A 19,835-nucleotide genomic window follows, 5' to 3' on the forward strand; every position below is an offset into this window, starting at 1 on the left:
AAAAAAACATCATCAATAAAAGCAGTTCTTCCCCCAAGTGTATTTTACTTTTGAATGGTCAATACTTTTACTAAATTAAGTAAAAAAAAATGCAAGAACACAGATTGCAAGACTGAAAAAAGACATCTGGATTCACCATGTGTCAAATCACAGACCGATAATGTTTAATTTAACGATGTTTAATTAAATGAATCCTAGGGAAAATCTAGAGTACTTAGTCAGAGTCATATTCAATACATTTTATACAAACAGGGAAATTCTTAAACAGAAGTGAAGTGGGAGTTTGTTTGTGTTCTTACTTGTCAGGTTTGAGATCCCGATGCACGATACCATAGTTGTGAAGGTACTCCAGGGCTAGGACTGTTTCAGCAAAGTACATCCTTGTCATCTCTACAGGCAGTGGGCCCATGTTCTTGAGTAGGTTGGCACAATCTCCACCTTAATGAATCAGAAAAACAGAAGCCCGTAAGCATTGTGTTTGTTTCAATTTCTGTTGCCACACACGCAGTATTTCTCTACTTTACCTTCCACATACTCCATGACCATGCACAGGTGTCGTCTTGTCTCAAATGAGCAGAACATGGAGACAACAAAAGGGTTCTCAGCAAAAGTTAGGATGTCTCGCTCCACAAATGCCTGCTGGATCTGGTTCCTCAGGACGAGGTTCTGTCGATTTATCTTTTTCATGGCAAACCGTTGGCGGGTCTCCTTGTGGCGGACCAGATACACAGCCCTGTCAAAAACCAAAAGGAGCCACATTAGCCATATTATGTTCACACTGAACAGTAAAAAGGATTCAAGAAATCCTTTCTTATTGGAAACGATGGCAAAGACAAGAGGTTCAAGACTGGGCATTTTTCACCACTGTTTCATCAAAAGGAGGAAATTAGTTGGCGATAAGATAATTACAGATAATTATATATAATGATTGTTGATAATGAATAACAGTGTTATTATATAGTTTCATTGTTCATTTCAAAAGTCAAGGGTTTTGTAGCTCTTGGTTTAAAAGAATAAAAGGTTGCTACAAAGTTTTTTGGAAAACCAATAAACAATGCCAAGAAAAGCAAAGAAGCAAAAAAAAACCTAAAACAACGGTCCTTTCTTCTTACCCGTAAGCTCCATTACTGATCAGTTTGATCGTTTCAAAGTCACTCTCAAAAGGCTTCCTTCGAGTTGGTGTCAACGTCTGTGGGGCCTTATTCTATAGAGCGGAAGCAGAAACATAATGTTAGTGGCTGTTTATGGGCAAGTTAAAAATAAAGAAACAAAGTAGATTCAAGACTTTTAGTTTATTATTACAGTTTATTTAATTATTTACAGTGTAATTTCCAGCGCCTGTTCTGCAGTCTGCTAAATTAAGTATAGTGTGGACCAACTTGTAGTTCAAATACAGAATACATTGTTTTCACATTTTGTCCATATATCTGAATTTGGGGCAATATAAACAAAACCGACTGCAGATTGCAGAACAATTTTAAGATTACTTTCCACCTTTGTCTAGTCTTGTCTTGGTTTCCAGTAGCTTTCATGAAAGATATAAAATATTTATGGTTTCCTTTCACACTAAAAATGGGTCACAGGAAACCACAAAAAACAAATGTCCTGATCATCTGAAGACACATTTAGACACACACTCAGATGTAGCTAAGAAACAATTGAAAACAAGGGACACATTTGAAGAAATCGTGTTTATAGTGCATATAATCTAAATCTTTCATTTTTAAACCACATCCTCTTTAATGTCAAATTCCTTGCACACTTATAGGTCGTAATATGAATAAAAGTAAAAGTTTACCTCCACATTAGCATCAGGTTCCACTGACACTGAAGGACCGGTATCATAGTGTTCAAGCTGTACCATGTCTAGAAAAAACAGAGCGAGAGAAACAGTCTTCACCTATCACCATCAACCCTCCCTCCTCAAACTCACTTTTCAGTGAGCTTGGTGTTGTGTTGGACCATTTCAGGGTTGTTACAAGGTGTAAATGTTATTTTGCTGTTCAGAAACTGGCTCTACTACAGCGTTTATGTGGCAGTGACACATTTATGACATTTTTAAACCGACTAAACCTGACTTTCATGCTACATTCACAGCGCAGGAATTTTTCCCCAAGTCAGAACTGCTGCATTTATCAGAGTAACAGAGTAACATTTATAAAAGACCTATGTGAGTGTGAGGCTTTACTTTATGAGTTTACCTTCTAATGGGTCCCGTGTCAGACCCAGCTGGCTGATGATGTACCGCGGGATGTCCGTCTTGATTCCCTGGCCAACTTTGGCATGACCCTCTGCTGCCTCAAGTAAGTGATAAAACTCTTCTGGGTCAAACTCCTGTGAACAGAATCCAAGTCTCATAAATGAGGACTGACTGAAGAAAAAAATCCTGCCAGACTGCCAAGGCAAGTGTTCATTGTGTAGCACAGGTACGACTCAAAGACACCTGCAATCTTTAAGAGCCCACTGTTGTTGTTTTTTTTGTAAGTCCTGCCCTACTATGCTTCTGATTGGTTGACCTTAGTTGGGTTGGTTAAGTTTAGACATGAAAAGTGAGATTGGTTAGGGTAAGAATATCAGGCTAAGTGTATCAGAGGCAAAGTAGGGCGGGAAACAGTAGGATGCATTGTAAAATTTCAGCTTCTCCTGAAAGTGGTTTCAAGTCCGGTCAATACACCCACATCACAAAGAAAATTAGACTCATGTGGTATTTAGCCGTGTAGATATTTAAGGCTTCATCTGTTGAGGTATTGCGATATCTGATTCTTTATCTAGTCAAGGGGAAATAAAGTGAAAGTTAAGTAATACTGTCTTCATTCAAAGGTCTTCAGATTCTTGTTCTGGTGACACAAATCCGCTTTCTAAGAAAGAATGAAGGTCAGAATTTCATTTTAGTTCTTCTTTAACGTGAACTTCTACTCATTTAAATCGAAGTAATCTCATTTTCAATTAGGAAGAGATTTTCTCCTCCGCAGCTTACCAGACACTCCAGGAGGCGAGCGGGCCGAGAGATTATGATGAGGATCTTCCTGACCAGCTGGACGATGACGGCAACCTCCTCGCTTTCAGAGCGATCGTAGGCCTAGAAAACAGAACGGGAGCAGGGGCAACAAAATGTCATGTTTATTCATGCAGTGCTCTTAACCGACTGAGAAAACACGTCAACAAGATTAAAAAATAATACTTTAAAATCAGAAAAACCAAGCAGATATATAGGAATGGGTGATGTTTGTATAAATATTTTGTGAATATATGTTATGACACTTCTGACCAAATATGGTGCAATAGCATGTAAAACTTTGCATACCCTTCAGTTTTTGCATTTCCCCTGCTGGAATATATATTTTAATGAAATTCTGAACATGACGCATGTTGTCACATTTTGAGACATGGAGTAAGAGATGGCATGTACGCATCTTGCATGATTATAATTCATAAAAATGTTAAGAGGAAATTCTTTGTCTAAAGTCTATACAATGTTTACAAACACACTTCATTAATAAGAAATGTCTGTTTCTTGTTATGCAGATAATAAAATGTGTACAAAATGAAAAATTTGATGTGCAAACGGTGTAAACCTTCTTTGTCATGACACATATCAAAAGGGGGTGGAAGGTAGACAATTTTCACCCCTTGTGCCACTTCCTCCACCCCCGAAAAAAGACCTGAGCAGAGGCACTGCTTAGCACTGAAAGAGGAAATATGAATATATAAAAACAGTCTGTTCATAGCAGATGGAGACGGCTTTAAGAGAAATATGAACAACAGGCGCTGCCTGACAGAGTTACGTCAGAGAACACATCATTTTAAACGAAGTGGAATTATTATAATAATCACTGGGTGGGTTCAGTGTTAATGAGTCATCCACATCCTTTCTTGGCGATGACTGGAGTGACAGCCTGTACAAGTGAAACAATGGTTGCAGGGTATACTATGGATTTGTGCACTAGTCATATCTACAGCCTTGACCATGGAAACTTATACTGCAGTACTCATACTCATCTGTCTGTTAAATATAAAGCTACAGTCAGCAGATCTACAACAATTAGTTGATTAATCGATCAGTTGTCAACCATTGAATTAATTGCCAACTATTGTGATAACCAAGTAATTTTTTGAGAGAAAATATCCAAAATGTTCTGATTTCATTTCATCAAATGTGAATATTGTTCTGTGTTTATAACAGTAAACTGAATATCTTTGGGTTGTGGACAGAACAAAAATCACCTTTGGCTTGGAGGAAAAAAGTAATCCTCATTTTTCACCATTTTCTGACCTAACAACTAATTTATTAAACAAGACAATGACCAACAGATTAACTGATAATAAAATACTTGTAGTTGCACCCTGGTCAGCAGCCAGTTAGCTTAGCATAGCATAAAGACTGTAAAGAGAGGGAAACAGCTAGCTCGGCTCTGTCCAAAGCTATGTTTTTAACTTTCTCCAAAGTTCCCCGTGGTTGTGAGCATCATGGTTTACACATGTGAGTTTATTTGTGTTAACCTCTGGTCATGCTGAACCATAATCCAATGTGAATGTCACAATGTGTAAGCGCAAGAAAGACAGTCTTGTTCCTAGAATGCCACAAGGTCAATTACTCAAACAACCGTGTATTATACTATTAAACACAATTCTCACATGATGTGAAGTGTTCAGTCAGTTGAGAGAATCTTGCTTACATGGTAAACCATGTGTTAAGCAGCGTTTATTGTTTCTGTGCTACAATTCCCAGAGATCATTTTCAATTTTGGCTTTTCTCTTGATGACATCTCTGTGGGTGGTGCTCTTTGACTTTCACTGCTCCTCTGACCTTTTACATCAGAAAGTTTGTACTAAACAAACAGCAGAGCTGTTGCACACTTGAGAAGAGCACCTGAGGTAACAGGCACATAGACAATGACTGGAGGTTGACGAATAGGAAATAAAACACTTCTGTAGGCTGTCAAAATATTCTTCTTTGTAGCAAAGATCAGGAGGTCGTACACAAGGGAGTTTTCTTTTTTAAATCATTGATACCAAACGTACCAAATAAAAAGATTATTTAAAAAAATGTCACAGTTTTTACAAATTCAAAGTAATTTGGATAACAACAAATCACAAACAAAGAGAATTTAGATGACTGAAAATGTCATTTTACCCGTCAAACTTTTTAACAAAGTGACCTTGGCACACAGAGTGAGTCTTTAGGTGTGTGTGTGTGTGTGTGTGACAGCATTTGTTCCACTGTATGGGAACAGACTTATCAGTTCAGCTGGAGGTAAACCTAGTTGGCCGTGCCTTCTGCCTGACAGCATGCAGAGGAACAGGGGAAGAGGTTGCTATAGAAACTAACATTTTATCACAACACAGATAAGATCTGTGACAAAAAATACCTCTCACCAACACCGACAATTTCCACTACCAGATCTAGTGTAAGTGCCTCTGGCTATCAGACGGTTATTGATTGCACATTTCAACCTGGCTCGATCAATCTGCTTTCATAATGTCATCACATCCAAGTGTCCAGACGAAGAGCACACATGTAGTGGCTCATCAGCTGATGCCAAATGCTTCATTTTCAATCATGTTTTGAAACTAACAAAACCGTTTCGACCCACATGATTTCTACATCATAAAATCAGCTGTTTCCTCACCTCGTGCAGCAGCTTCTCTAGCTTCTCCTGCAGCTCAGCAAAGTAGCGTGAGGTAACCAGGCCTTTCTGGGACTTGTCCAGGCAGTCTCTGACCAGCTCCACTAACTGGTGCTGGATGAAGCCCAGCACCCCGTCAGCCAACGGGAGGGAGCTGTCTGGAGAGCAGTGGGTGATAATCTCCAACAAGCGCTCCTCCATCTGGGCTGTGGCCTGCAGGGAGGGCAAGCACATAAACACATAGTTAAGACATTAAAGGGAGACAGTAATTATGTTATTTTACTCTCTGCAGCACCAAATGTCCATAATATTTCTGTGGGTGGATTCATATGTTGTTGACCCAGTGATCATTGAGCCACCTGCTGAGGTTTTTGGTTCTGAAACCTCAGTTTCCATCTTACACTCTGATTTTAAATAGCAAAACTCCTACTCTCTGAGTTTCGAGACACTTCAGATTTCAGTATGTCTATAGTATGTGTCTGTAGTATGCGTGGATTAAAATTCAAACTAGGGATGCACATTAAATATAGGGTCAATAAATTATTTGCCAGATATTGGGAAATGTATGTCAGCTATTTATTGGAAATGGAGAAATGAGAGCTGATAAATAGCAGTTACGCACTCAGACACAGTAAGTGGTGATGTGCACTGTTAAAGCTGGTCTGTGAGAGTCAAACATGTTGTCACCGGTTTGAATGTTTTTTTACACTTTCAGAGAGAGACAACACGATTGTTATTTGCAGCACATGTTCCGCAAGGGTTCAGAAAGGAGGGAGAAAGTCTACAAGTTTTAACACAACAAGTCTTAGAAGAGCTATGGAATATTAAATCGTTCATCTTTGCTCACTCAGGTGTGCATAAACTACAGGTTAGTCTTTTTAAAATACAAAAATTTGAACTTTAATGTGATTAAATGTGATTTTATCGCTATAAGAAGCACTAGTTATCGGTATCCGCTGAAAAAATCTATATCGAGCATCTCTAAATCTAACTTCAGGGATGCCCAACATGGAAATGGAAAAGAGCAATGTGCGGTGTTTTTGTTACAATTTTCTTGTGCGTACCTTCGGGAAACGTTCTCTGTAAACATGGTTCATCATCACAATCTCATTATCAAAGGAGACACTTGATCGCCCGGGGCTGCAACAGAAACAAAACAACAGATTAGTATATTGTAATCTATCAAATATGCATTTCAACATTTACCAATACACAATCCAATACTCTCCACTGAGCCAGTAAGCAGAAAGTGGTTATGTCATGGAAGCCATCAGTCGATACAATTCAGCCCACCCAAACACACACACAAAGAGTTTTTTTGAGGTCAACATCTACACTTGTACTTTTGATCACAACCTGCAGAAAAGCAATATTGTGAGCCAACATTCGATTTCAGTGGCTCTTACGCTGGTAAATCTACAATCAGAGTGGATTTCACTGTCAGGTTTTGATATTTTTCCTTTAGATGTTTCCACACCGCTGGCTAAACCGAGTGAATCATCAACATCGCTCAATTAGTCATTTACTGCAACACCACTTAAGTATTTAGGCTGTAAGACGGGTGTATTTTTTTTTTTTTTACAGAAAACGTCGCTTGATGAAGCTTCAAATAGAACAGATGGAGGGAAAACCTATCACATGCAAACAGGCTCCCTAAGCCATTTTTTTGTCATGAAAGACGCCTCTGTTAGACTGGATGGCTGCTGCCCAACACATACTGCTGCAGCTCACCGTGGCTCTCTGCATCAGGCCCCCCCACCCCCTAAACCACCCCCACCCTCGACTACAGTTCAGCAGCTAGATCCCTGAGGCGCTCTGTTAGCTCGCATGCCCACGCACGGCACAACATGGTGCCAGAACACAGAGCACTGAGGCATCGCACAAACAGCGCAGAGCAGAGCCAACAGACAAAAGTTGTCAAAACCACACAGCTCTGCAGTCAGATCTCCACCTGCCTACCAGCCAACAGGCATGTGTAATCGATCCGAGGCACTTGAGACGCCAAAAGCTATGTGCTTGTGAATTTGTCTTGGTCATACCAACATCATGACATCTGACAGTCTTCCAGGACATAATGACACCGAGGACCATGAACCGTGCAAAACACACTATCACTATTAACAGGTAGTTAATCCCTTTCGGAAGGATTACTGCATTAAATCTGTATAAAATACTATTTTCATTAATTTAATGACAGGCCAAGAAACAAACTAAAACACTTGCTTCAGTCTGGACAGTAAAACAATTGTTTCGATCAGAATATAGAAGCGGTAAACACAAGTGTTTTCATTTACACTCTAATCTCAGACATGATCTATGGCACAGGAGCAGACACTTTAAGGGGTCAAATCATTGTCACATTCGTTTTAGCTGAACAGGCTTAGTAAAAATGTCCAAGTGCGAGTCCATGTCTTTCTACATTCTTACTAGCTACGTAAACTAACATCGGAGTCAAGAAAAGAGGCCACCCACACTTCATACTGAAGATGTAATCACTATTTTCCTAAAATGTAGAAAGAAAAAACCTATATGAGAAGGAGATTCATTCAGGATTAGCTACCTGAGGCTGCGAGACCGAGGACGGATGACCGTCGAGGGCCGCCCATCCTCGTCGGTCATGCTGTCTGTGCTGCGGAAGTGTTTGAAGAGAAAGTGCAGCTCATCTTGTGTCGGCTGGTAAGGAAGCTGGTGAAGGCGCTCCTGGGAGGACGAAGAAGACTGCAGACACAAAGAGGGATCCATCACTTTCTCCAATTTAAATCTATTTTCTTTATATTCAACAGGTTCAAATCTGATGGTGATGAAGCCAAAATATAAACCACAATCACCATCTCTTCAACAATCCTGAGATAATTCGATAGTGTTTGATAAAAACACTGACTGATAATTGCGAATAATGACTGAAAGAAATTCTGAAGGACATGAAACAAAAACAGCACACTAAAATGTTTATACTGGGTCTTTCTATCTTGTGAAGTGGGTTTAATATGGTGCAGCTGCTAACTGGGTTAAGATGGTTAAACAGCCATATCTGGTGGACAATAGAAAACAGGTGACTTTTATTAACATAAAAGGACAAATTATTGATTATTGAAGTTTGGACAGCTATATTTAAACAACATTTATTTGTGCAGTCCTTAAAAAACAAAGACTCAAAGGGACTTGACGGGACACAGCAAAGGTCAGCTGGGATATAAAACATGTTCAAAATACTTCCCAAAAGACTTCCCAAACTGAACTAATCCAGCCTTGGTTGCTAAGGTTGAGATTAATGGGAAGAACTTAAGTCAAGACTGATTCAAAAGGCACTAAATGTAGCCTTTTGTGTTTGTCAAACTCAAGATCACAGTTCCAGTAAATCCTGCTACTTCCTTTTATAAAGAGGACGTTGGTACTTTTCAGTCCTGCAACAGCAACAAAGTTTCCTTCGAATGTGAGCCAGTGCCTCTCAAATGAAGAAGCTGACAGTTGAGGTAATCATTTATTTATGGAAATGACTCCATCCAGCACCTTTCAATCAGCATTTTGCTGTTAGGAATTTTCCACTCACTTCATATTTACTATCTAGTTCATGATGACAGCAGCATAGTGCACTCTGTGCTGACAAGAAGCCAACATAAGCCCAACCAACTGTTAATACACCTGTGGAGGATTTAAATGAGGCACACAAATTTAACTGGTGTGTGAATTTAGAAGTAGTCAGAGAGTGAAAATGGACTTAATAAATGAACAATTACAACAAGAATTTCTTCTGGTGATGGTGTGAACAGTAATGAAGCCCACAGAAGCATCTTTATTCACACCAATAAGTTCCATATCTACCAAGGCACGGCGTGAACTCTTTTCAAACTAAACGGGACACGGTGTACGTTGCCGGCAATCTGTTTAATTTCACAGCCCATGTGTCCTGAACAGAAGAAGGCCACAGGGACGGCATCTGTGAAGTCTTTTTCTAATGCCTCAGTATAAAGAGGGCAGTGAGGGCCACTGAAGAGCCTTATTGTCTCCACTGACCTCTTGGCCTGTGCCGGGGTCTACCCAATAAACTTCCTTATAATAGCTGCACATGGCCGACTTTCACCAAAGACTGAGCACACTCTCCCCGGCTGCAAACTGTTCATTTGAATGCCAACTCATTACGTCATGCTGTAAACGAATACAATTACAGCTTTATTCTATGTAATGTTGTGATCTTAAAAGAGGCTTATAAGAATATTTTATAAATTATATTAAACCTCTTTTTTGAAAGGTGTTTGAGTAACTTACTTTAACAAACAACAACGAAAAACGTGATTTTCATCCAAGTTAACATAATTACCACAGCTGATGTTAATAAAAATAATTTTAAAAAAGCCATCCATAAATTGTGATAATGTGACAAATACGTGATGTTTTGTTGAAAAGCTGTCATTAAATATTGTCACTTACAGTATGTGATCTAATAACTAAAACAGCGAGAGTACACACACACACACACACTTTACATCATCTCCTCATTACCATGCCTGTACACAGACTGTGTGGACTACTTCTAACACAGAGTTCCACAGACTGGGAGAATGACTAATTCAAGCAGATGATGGAGGAAAACAATTAACAGTTTGTCATCTCAGGCTTGGCATCCGCACGCATTAGCATGAATGTGCTATTTGGGCTGAGCAAGGTGTTAGAAGTGCCTGGCTGCCGTATATCGGCCGGGGAGGACTGTGCCATGTTTTGGGATGACTTACCGAGACAGTGGAGCTCGGGGGGTTGGTGCCATAGCCAGATGAGGGGAGGGATGCCAGGGACCATCTCCGGCCCTCAGCTCTGAGAGAAACAGACATGCATCTTACATAAGCCGCAGCAGCATTGGCATTAGTTAGCATTTCATATGAGAAACTCCTTACATAACAGGCGACGGAGGAGGCCTGTGACTACAAGAGCATGAAATTAATTTCCTTTTTCTAAATCATATATAACAAGGTTCTGTGTCCTCACTTGAATCAGAGCAGCTCTTTAGTTTTTGCTCTTTACAAATCAAGCTATAAACCTTCACATGACAAAAAAATAAATAAAACACAAGCTATAAAAGACAACAGACATGGTGCAAGAATTTTGAAAGAAGCTACCTGTCAGCTCGGGCCAGGTGACTGAGATCACGACAGCAGCAGAGAGAAAGAGAAAAGCAAGAGGTTTCAGTGAGTTTTGGGAATTTTGCGCCAAATGATTCAGTGACCCCTGGCATTCAGCTGAGGGATTAGTTCTGACAATCTTGCCTTCCTTGCCAGTTTTCATTTGTCCAGATACAAGGACTAGCTCGCAAACTAAATTAATTTGAGGATATACTTTACATAACAGAAACAAATCTTCACTTCAAAGCCTGACCAGCGAAAGGAAGATCTTGTCTCCAGTTTGGATTTTATGACAGCAAAAAAAAAAAAAACACAGACCAAAACTGAAGTGAGAGAGAAAAAAAACAAAAAACTAAAAGGTTACGTGTTATAATACTTGGCATGTTGTTTGCAAGCAGAGGACAGTGAAGTTATTATGCAATGAAGTTCCCACAGAAACTCAAAGGTTAAAAGAAAGCTCCAACAGCGCCAAAACATTCAGAATTAAATCTATTTGGTGTAGAAGACTGAATGAGTAAGATCTGAAAGAGTGATTTTAAATAAATCATAAATCATAATATTGATTTAAAGACAACTTCGGGCTTGAAAACATTCTAGCAGGGGGCGATTTGACCTTAAATTTATATCACAGTATTTTATTTGTTTTTTGGGGTGATGGTATGATATCACAGTACTATAAAATAAAAGGGAAATTCCACTAAAACATGATGCTACCTCTGTTCACTGTATTTAGAATGTAAGGGAACATATCTGTACAAAGAAAAAGATAAACATAAACAATAATGTATATGATTATTGGCTTCAAATAGGAATAAAAATAACGTATTGATCTACATGTGTTTTGAGAGGAGAGGATCAGCCTGCCCAATTAGTCAATGTAATGTGATTAATTCTCAGAGTTAGACATTGGTTAGGATGAGGCATCTCAACAGCATCTGTGTGTAGAAAACCCAAAGTACAATAATCAGTGGCTTGTCTACAAAGTACATTTACATGCAGCAGCAACAGACACTGTCGACCATTACGGAGCAGGAGCTTTTGTGTAATGTTCACAGCAGAGCCAGCTGAGCTTGCGTTGCAGTATGAAAACCGTTTCCAACATCTAACGTTCACACAATTTGTCTTGACTATCCCTTAATACTATATACTCCAACATTGCTCCAGCTACCACATTTTCAACGATCCATTCTTGAGCTTGAGTTTTAAAGCACATCCTGTGTTTCGCGTTGTTGGTCCTCATTGAGAAAGCAGTCCTAAGTAAAATGGTTAGCACACACATTAGCCTGTAAGTGTTTTCCAGTTGTTGCGGGGACATTTCCATCAAAAGTAAAGTTAAGATCTGTGTATTCACTTCCTCAGATGGTGAGAGTAGATAAAGACATTTGTTGGTTCTTGCAGAAAACAACGGATAAATCGGGGTGCTTTGTTTAGCTTCCACATGTTTGTGTTACTGAAGTCAGCATAAGTGAGGAAAACAGTAGTTACTGGATGTAACTTTAGTTCTATTTGTACATGTACAGGACCACTGATCGTCCTGCAAGGTGTTGGGTCTTTATTACTGCAGCACAAGCTATGTTGGATGCCTCAGAAAGTGTGTGGCCAAGTTTGTCTATAAACTTGGTGCTGACAGTGAGGCAACTGATTCCTTTTCTTAATTATAAGGGTGTAAGTTTTATTCATTACCCTGCATCTTGGTAGTAAGATACTATATAAAGTGCTTTACACTGATTTTCAGGACAAAGCACCTGAACTGCTCACGAGTTTTGAACGGCTGTTCTAGGTTTCTTCAAGGTGCCGCTTTACTCGTAGGCTACACACGCCTGAAGCTATACAAGCGTGTTGCCATGGGAACCAGGTTGAATGATGTGTGAGTGGGCTTCGGGGGTACCCTCTATCTAACTGCACTCATCCCGCTCAGGAGGAGTTGGCTGGCAGAGAGTGCTAACGCTCCAGGCTGAGTCAGTCTCAGTCACCTTGCTGCTGCTTCTCTTCAGCTTCCACACTGCCTGCCTCTGTCCCAGCACACTCACACAGACGCTGCATCGCACAGGAAACCCCTCAGAGTGTGATCACGCATTAGATTTATTTAATTCTTGAGAATGTAAATTTGTATTTGGTTCATTTAGGTTCACGTTGTCAAATTACACAGCTCCATGACTTGTAAACAGGAACCACGGGAATTAAAACTGACTGTGGGTCCTGTAATTTTAAATGATCATGATGCATGGTGCAAATATTTCTGGGAACCTCAACAGGATTTCATAAATTAAATCCCTAAATTTTGTATAGTGCCAAATAAATTAATAAAAGGCAGACATTGGCTCGAGTCTATCCATATTCACTTGCTTACTTCAAGAGCAGTAAAAAAAAAACAAAGTGCTGATGTGTGTTGAAAACCATACTTGAACTTCTTGAAAGTCTTTGAATAAAATCCCTTCATAGAAGTCTTTGTACCACTTGACTTTATTTCCAAGAAGTTTATTTTATTTATAGTGAAAATAGAAATTAATTTTAGGGAAACTAGAGTCACTGTTTCATTAATGCATTGATAGTCTCCCATTGCCACACCTATCTCCACAGCGCTGTGCCAGTGGTGGAGAAAAGTCTGGCTGCACGTCACGTCACTTGCATTAAAATGGCTAAATCCCCACTAACAACTGATAGCTTGGAGGATGTTGTTGTTGTTGTTTTCCGTAGAGACAGGGATTTTGAGAACATTGGCAGACAGATAGCGGAAAAAGGAGGAGAATGATGCATTAAATGTTAGTTAATGCAGGCTTAAACCCACAGTCTACATTTGCTGAGTCACTCTAATGAAGTGTAGGCTAGTGGTCTTTTTGTCAGTGCAGAACAGATCATTTGAACATGCAAGAAAGTGGGATGTGTTCATAGGCAAGCAGTTTCCAACAATATATGAATGTATGCATGACTACTAACTTCCTCTTAGATGTCTTCTTTAATGGAAATTCCTTTTCACACTATACTAAGTATAAAGTTACCAGTCTATTTCCAAGAAGCTCTCTAAAAAGTATTTAGAAAATATAAAATTACAGCCTTCTCATCAACCGTTATTAACTGACACAGAATACAATCATGATAATTTGAGGTCCTTCAGATTTGACAAAGAAAATATATCACTCCAGGTGGAAAAGGACTCGAGGGGAAGTGTTGACATACCTTCGGGCAAATGGAAAGTTGAGGCAGGCACTGGTCGACACATTTCGAGGGCTGTCCAGAGGGCTGCTCGCAGCTGAAAGAGCAAAGACAAAGTTACTATGGGGAACCATTCACAACTGTAATAATAAACACATGAAAATAGAACAGAGACGACCACATGGTTGCATATAAGTGGAAATGTTCCAAAAAGGATGACATCATGTCTATGCAGGAACCCTCAATCACTGCAAAACCAAGCAGCATTAACCAGCACCTCAAACAGGTCCAATATATCATCTTGGTATTACTTTTCCAAACATTATAGCACTTATCTGGGGACATTTTTAATTCCTGGTGGAAGCCTCATACAATTTGGTCTCACTAGAGTCTGGAGGTCTGGGTTACACTGGAGTCTGTGGTGCGTTTACATGCAAGTGGTTGAGCATCAATTAGGACACAAGAGAGAGACCCAATTAGAGCCTCACTGCACTCAGTGATTAGATAATCCTCAGAATGATTGAGTTCAAAAGGGAGCATGTCCACATACTGCTGGTATGAGGAGCTCTTGAGCAAAACTCTTTTCATAGAGTGCAGCTGCTTCATGGCTTTAAGGGGCTGTACACCGTCTGTACTATCGTTGATTCACTTAGCAACCATTTAGAAATTACCTGTCATTCAATTATCTAAACACTTTCTTCAATCTGATACCAATTCATGACCCAAAACATTCTGGTTTTAAACACTGCTTCCTTTAGCAACATGACACAATGCAAATGGGAGGTCTATATGTTCTGCAGAGGCTGAACCAGGACTGAGTGATGATGGTAGAACACACTGTATTTTCAATATTCTGATAACAATTAGAGCTAAACAGATACATCTGCCCGGCTGACATTAAATGATTTCAGATATATTGTATTGGTGTACATGCCCTCCAATAATTAACAAGAAATTGCTGTACAGAAATACCAGATTAGGTTTGATGTCATTTAGAGACACCGTCTCCATTACATAGTTTGTCCACCAGGGAGTACAAACAAGATGATTGCAGGGGTACGTCCCAAGTCTCTTATTTGATATTTCCAAGCTCCTCAATCCTTGTTTGATCGAGAAGTCGTTTTGGTCCTCCATCTTACAGGCCGTCGAAAAGCTCTTATTGCTCCCCTGAGGAGCGAGACGGGATCTCTGAGGAGCCATGAGCAAGGATACACAACAGCACCCTTCCTGTAAAACTTTCAGCTGAACACCATGACATATAAAGACTCAGACTCAGACTCCAGACCTACATCTGACATATTTGAACGAGATGGCAGATGTCACTTCAAATCACACGAGGAAATTCCATCTTATAACTACTGAAAAAGTATTTCCTCGTTCCAGCTCTCCCCGCATGGTTTACAGTACTTGGTTTTCTCCATGAATCATCAGTGGGAGGGACAAAGATACAAGAAAACACGCAAGTGTTTGCAATTGCAATCTTGTAGCCGTTTTGTGCAAGTACAAAAAGTGGAAAAAGTGTTTGTCTTGTTAAATAATTAAAATGTAGTGGGTCATTTCTTTCTTTCTTTAGTAATTTCTAATCTGCAGGTCACCTCTCTCATTCTGTTCTCCTCTAGCCTTGGCCAATTAACACCACACAAATCAGCAATGAAATGACATTTAGACTTCATTATTGTCAAATTCACACTGTATCTTGAGCAATAATATTCATAAAATAGTAACTTTCTTTCACACACTTAGTCTGTCGAAATAATAAAATAATGTTCGATAGTAAGTGTACAGCAGGTCATCCAAATATTGCGCATGGTCAACCAGATACTGCCTGTGGTGCGGCTTACAAGTTATAGTTGAACAAGCTTAATCTTGTATTAGTGATCGTGTGGCCAAGGTGCCTCCAGCTTACCAACACTAATGTGAGCAGAGCAGATACTCTGGCAGCACGCTACATGACAAACAGTGATTTGTTCATTTGCAATTTCCGAACACAGTGAAACTGAATGTTTTCATACAGCTAAAATGTGAAAATGTGATTTCTGAGAAGGTCTGGTACTGTGTTCACACCAAGCCTGTTGGAAGCTCATTACTAACTAGGGAGTCATTTGGACTGATATTTAGCAATAACTAAGTCTCAGCATGAGCATGCAGAAGAGCACAGCTGAGTCCATCCAGCTGAGTTTAAATCATAAGAGCTGGGATCAGAAAACAATGCAATGGGCTGTGTTGGTGTGGAAATGTTTCTACAGGGCACAGTTGGATTAAAACCCAGAAAAGTGAGTTAAAGGCAAATACTTTAAAAGGACACCAAACTGCAGTTCAAACTTTTTTCAGGCAAAGTTGTTAAAACCAAAGTCTGGTTATCAAGACTTCAATAGTTTTCTCCTTCGACTCTGTGCTTGTGAGATGAAATGTAAATGAGCACATTACTACATGCCATTTTATCTGCTTTGTGCACGTGCATCTATTTGATTGGCCAATGCAGTGAGTTATTAGATGACACTGAGCCAGAGCCAACATCATGTTTTTTGCAGTGCTCCTGCTGGGACTTGCTGGGATTAAAGGTTACCAAACGTTGCATTAAATCTTACCAGTGTGGAGTGAGAGCGGAGAGAGCGGCCGGGACAGCGTGGGCGATGGCGTCCCGACACCGAGGCTCTTCCTGTTGCTGCTGCGACAGCTGAAGGACAAAGAGAGAAAGTCAACTGACTGCCAAGATCAACACACATCACTCATCTGTATCGCTCATCACAATTAGAATGAAAATGTCACGGTGGTAGTTTGTATATTGAGTGAATTAATGTGTTTTAATTCTTAACCTTCACAGCAATTAAAGGTTGTTAGTAGTATTTATTTAGAAGCATGTTGATTTGAAAAATGAAAAACAAAGGAACAATATAAGGAACTTAATCAATCAAGCTAAAAAGATTCCCATTTGTCGCATGGGTAAACTATGTAAGGCAGGTGTGTTAACATCTTTCTATCGGGCTATTTTGTGTCTGTTATGCCATTTTTCCATTACATCTACCGGCCTGGCTCTACTCGGTTTGACTGGCGTGGCAGCCCAGCGCAGCTATGAAGCAGCATTACAGGAAAAATGTGTTTTCACCAGCAGTAACTAAACAGTAAACATGACTCCCAAAAGAGCTGAAAGTGAACACAACAAAACAGTAAAACACAGCGGATGTTTGAAAGTACAAACAGGACGAGAGAAACTAAAGAGATTCAGTTAAGAAGCTACAAAATCATTGAGAGCAGAACACACTGACTTTTATAAACGTCTTTCTCTCAGGTTTCCTGCGCAGACATGAGTTCAGTATTGATTTGAGGGGGAGATGGGTGCTTATAATTGGTCGGCTGCAGTCGTGAGTAGTCACGTCGCGGCTTTGCCCCCACTCCTGAGCAGGCCAGCGTGACTTGGCTCAAGTCGGCGCAGTAAAATTGGTGATGGAAAAGCAAATCAGCGCAGCACGGTTTGGCACGGTGTGGCCAAAAGTGCGAGTGGAAAAATGGCATTACATTCTTCTGCCATACCAATCCTTGTGCGTAATGCTTCCTTATCAAGAACAAAAAACTGCTAAGATGTTAGCATGGAGCACTGGAGGAAATGCTTCACCGGGAACACATGGATGATTTCTGGTGTTTCTTTTTATCACTGAACAGTTAAGCTGAATAATAAGAAAATCTAGATGGAAAATAACTTGGTATATATCTTTAAGCTGAGTGTAATCATTATATCCCTTGGTTTTATCCACCCATAATTACATGTTTGACTCATGCAATGTTTCAGCATGTATTTATATTTAAGTGGATGTTTGTGAGTGCATTGAGCAGCAGCTTGTGGACACAGAGACATTGTATGACAGAGTAACACTGGGCAGATTAAGAAGACACTTGACCTCCAAAGTAGCAGACTGTGATCCACTAAGCTGGAACTATTCTAACACAGTGAATAAGCCTGAATAACGCCAAGACACATCCTTGTTTGTATGCAAACTAGTAGGCTGGGTTTAAACTAGGAGTGGTGAAAATGGGTGGGGAAGTCCAGTTTTCTGTGTAATACCATTTGCTATCCTCCCTTGAGTATGTTTTTTTTTTTTTTAATCATACAGATGTTCCCATAAAACATTTAAAAGGTTGTTTTAGTTAGAAGAGTTTTAGCAGCAATGTATTTTTCTGCTCTTTTTTCAGTTTTTTACTTACTACTAGTTTCCTGTCTTATTCAAATTGTTTATTAAAAGCCCACTTTTTTGTTTAGGACTTCTGAAGAAAGGCATATCACGTAACATGGTAGACATCTCTGATTAAACAAAAGGAGACTGCAGAAAAGCTACAAGCAAGGAGAGAAAGAAAAATTCTAGTAATGTTTGCTTTCTTACAGTTCATTTTAAATCTAACTTTTAAAATGACCTTTAACAGGATTATTGGGGGTGTGTATTGTCTTTTGTAAAGATGAATGTCTGCCCCATCTTTTTTCTCTACTCAAGTTTAGGGGGCAGCTAACAAGGGGTGATAATCAGAGTAACTCATGAAACTATACTTTTTATGAATCGTTGCCCACAATAACGACAGTATTATGATACAGCGATTCTGCAATAATTGATACATTGCAAGACAATCATCAGTGCAGGATGATTTTTGGCTTCAGCTTCACAAAACTGAACCACCAGAAAGCAGAGCAGTTCTGGAGTTAAAATGTTTAAAGGAAGGATACAACTACAGCTCACTAAATCTGTGTAAATTAAGTTTACACCACAAGTAGTTATGAAGTAGTGACTCAGGTAAGTCACATTGTCAGGGGAATCTGTTTAGAGCAAGTGAATGTTTTAATAAAAATATCGATATTGGTGCCAGTGTATCGAAAAGCAAGAGGAAGCGATATATTGCCGTATCAATATTTTGTCCCATCCCTACTGCTAGCGATTATTTTCCTCTATGATAGTTATTCTGATTAAACAATTAGTCTATAAATTGTCAAAACATTGTGAAATTGTGTGCTGATTACAACAAGGTGACATCTTCAAATATCGTCTGACCAACAGTCTAAAAACTACAAGATATTCTGTTTAACTGATTCTGTCATTAGAGATGTTTGAGACCTGATAATGTTTAGCATTTCTCCACTATTTTTGCTTGAAATAGGACAGAAACTGTCTTATCCAAATAGTTGCAGACTAATCGTTTAAGATCTACTCAATTAATGATACTGGAAGGTTTATTCAGACAGTAGCTATGAGCTTGGCCTCATCATATCAGCTTGCTCTTTTTGGACTTCTTTCCTGAATATCCACCACCCATCTCTGGTGACCATACAAAATTCATAAAACCAAAGTTACCATATTCATATTTTCAGCTATGAAGAGCAATGCATTTGTGAGATGGACAGGATGCTGTTAACTGCAAGCAGAACTAAAGTTTCTGAAAATCCTTTGAACACTCGCAGTTTCTGCAGATACCAAAAATACACAATTCATGGTGAGGTGGTACAGATGAGGGCTTATGATACTTTGCTGTAAGAAAAAGAGATTTCTTTGTCTCTGCCCACTGAGATTTAACTCAACCGATGAGATTATTTCCGCTTTCAGAGCTGCTCTGCCTTGAGAAATGTTTATGTAACTATAACTCTAATCTGCAGGCAGATGCGTGACACACCAGCATGGCCGTGTCAGCCCAAGAGGGAAAACTGATGAGAGCCAAAACACAAAGAGGAAACCTCCTGTCAACAGACTGGAGGCTGAAGAGACTGTGTGCACAGACAACAACAGCAGCAGGTCCAGCTTGAGCCACAGATGTCCAAGACGATGTGTGTGTGTGTGTGTGTGTGTGTATGTGTGTGTGTGTGTGTGTGTGTGTGTGTGTGTGTGTGTGTGTGTGTGTGGTTGTGAGTGTGTGTGTGTGTGGTTGTGAGTGAGTGTGTGTGTGTATAAAGGGAAGGAGGGAGGGA

At 39.7% G+C, this 19,835-nt stretch overlaps 1 protein-coding gene across 4 annotated transcripts in view; it reads right to left on the reverse strand.

The window, feature by feature from the left end:
• mast3b (microtubule associated serine/threonine kinase 3b) overlaps positions 1-19,835 on the reverse strand; it is a 38,278-nt gene that overhangs the window by 8,756 nt on the left and 9,687 nt on the right. For 2 of the 4 annotated variants that reach the window (XM_073476829.1, XM_073476831.1), the window contains 13 exons: positions 16,483-16,571; positions 13,919-13,991; positions 10,739-10,759; positions 10,358-10,436; positions 8,188-8,345; positions 6,692-6,767; positions 5,631-5,840; positions 2,978-3,079; positions 2,202-2,334; positions 1,799-1,866; positions 1,113-1,204; positions 525-733; positions 300-438 (listed from right to left, as the gene is read on the reverse strand). In XM_073476829.1, coding sequence (XP_073332930.1) covers positions 300-438; positions 525-733; positions 1,113-1,204; positions 1,799-1,866; positions 2,202-2,334; positions 2,978-3,079; positions 5,631-5,840; positions 6,692-6,767; positions 8,188-8,345; positions 10,358-10,436; positions 10,739-10,759; positions 13,919-13,991; positions 16,483-16,571 — 1,449 coding nt within the window. The remainder of the gene's footprint in view (positions 1-299; positions 439-524; positions 734-1,112; positions 1,205-1,798; positions 1,867-2,201; positions 2,335-2,977; positions 3,080-5,630; positions 5,841-6,691; positions 6,768-8,187; positions 8,346-10,357; positions 10,437-10,738; positions 10,760-13,918; positions 13,992-16,482; positions 16,572-19,835) is intronic. The other 2 variants (XM_073476830.1, XM_073476832.1) reach the window with 1 other exon arrangement.

Source organism: Pagrus major, chromosome 11, assembly GCF_040436345.1.
Source record: "Pagrus major chromosome 11, Pma_NU_1.0".
Classification (NCBI taxonomy): Eukaryota; Metazoa; Chordata; class Actinopteri; order Spariformes; family Sparidae; genus Pagrus; species Pagrus major.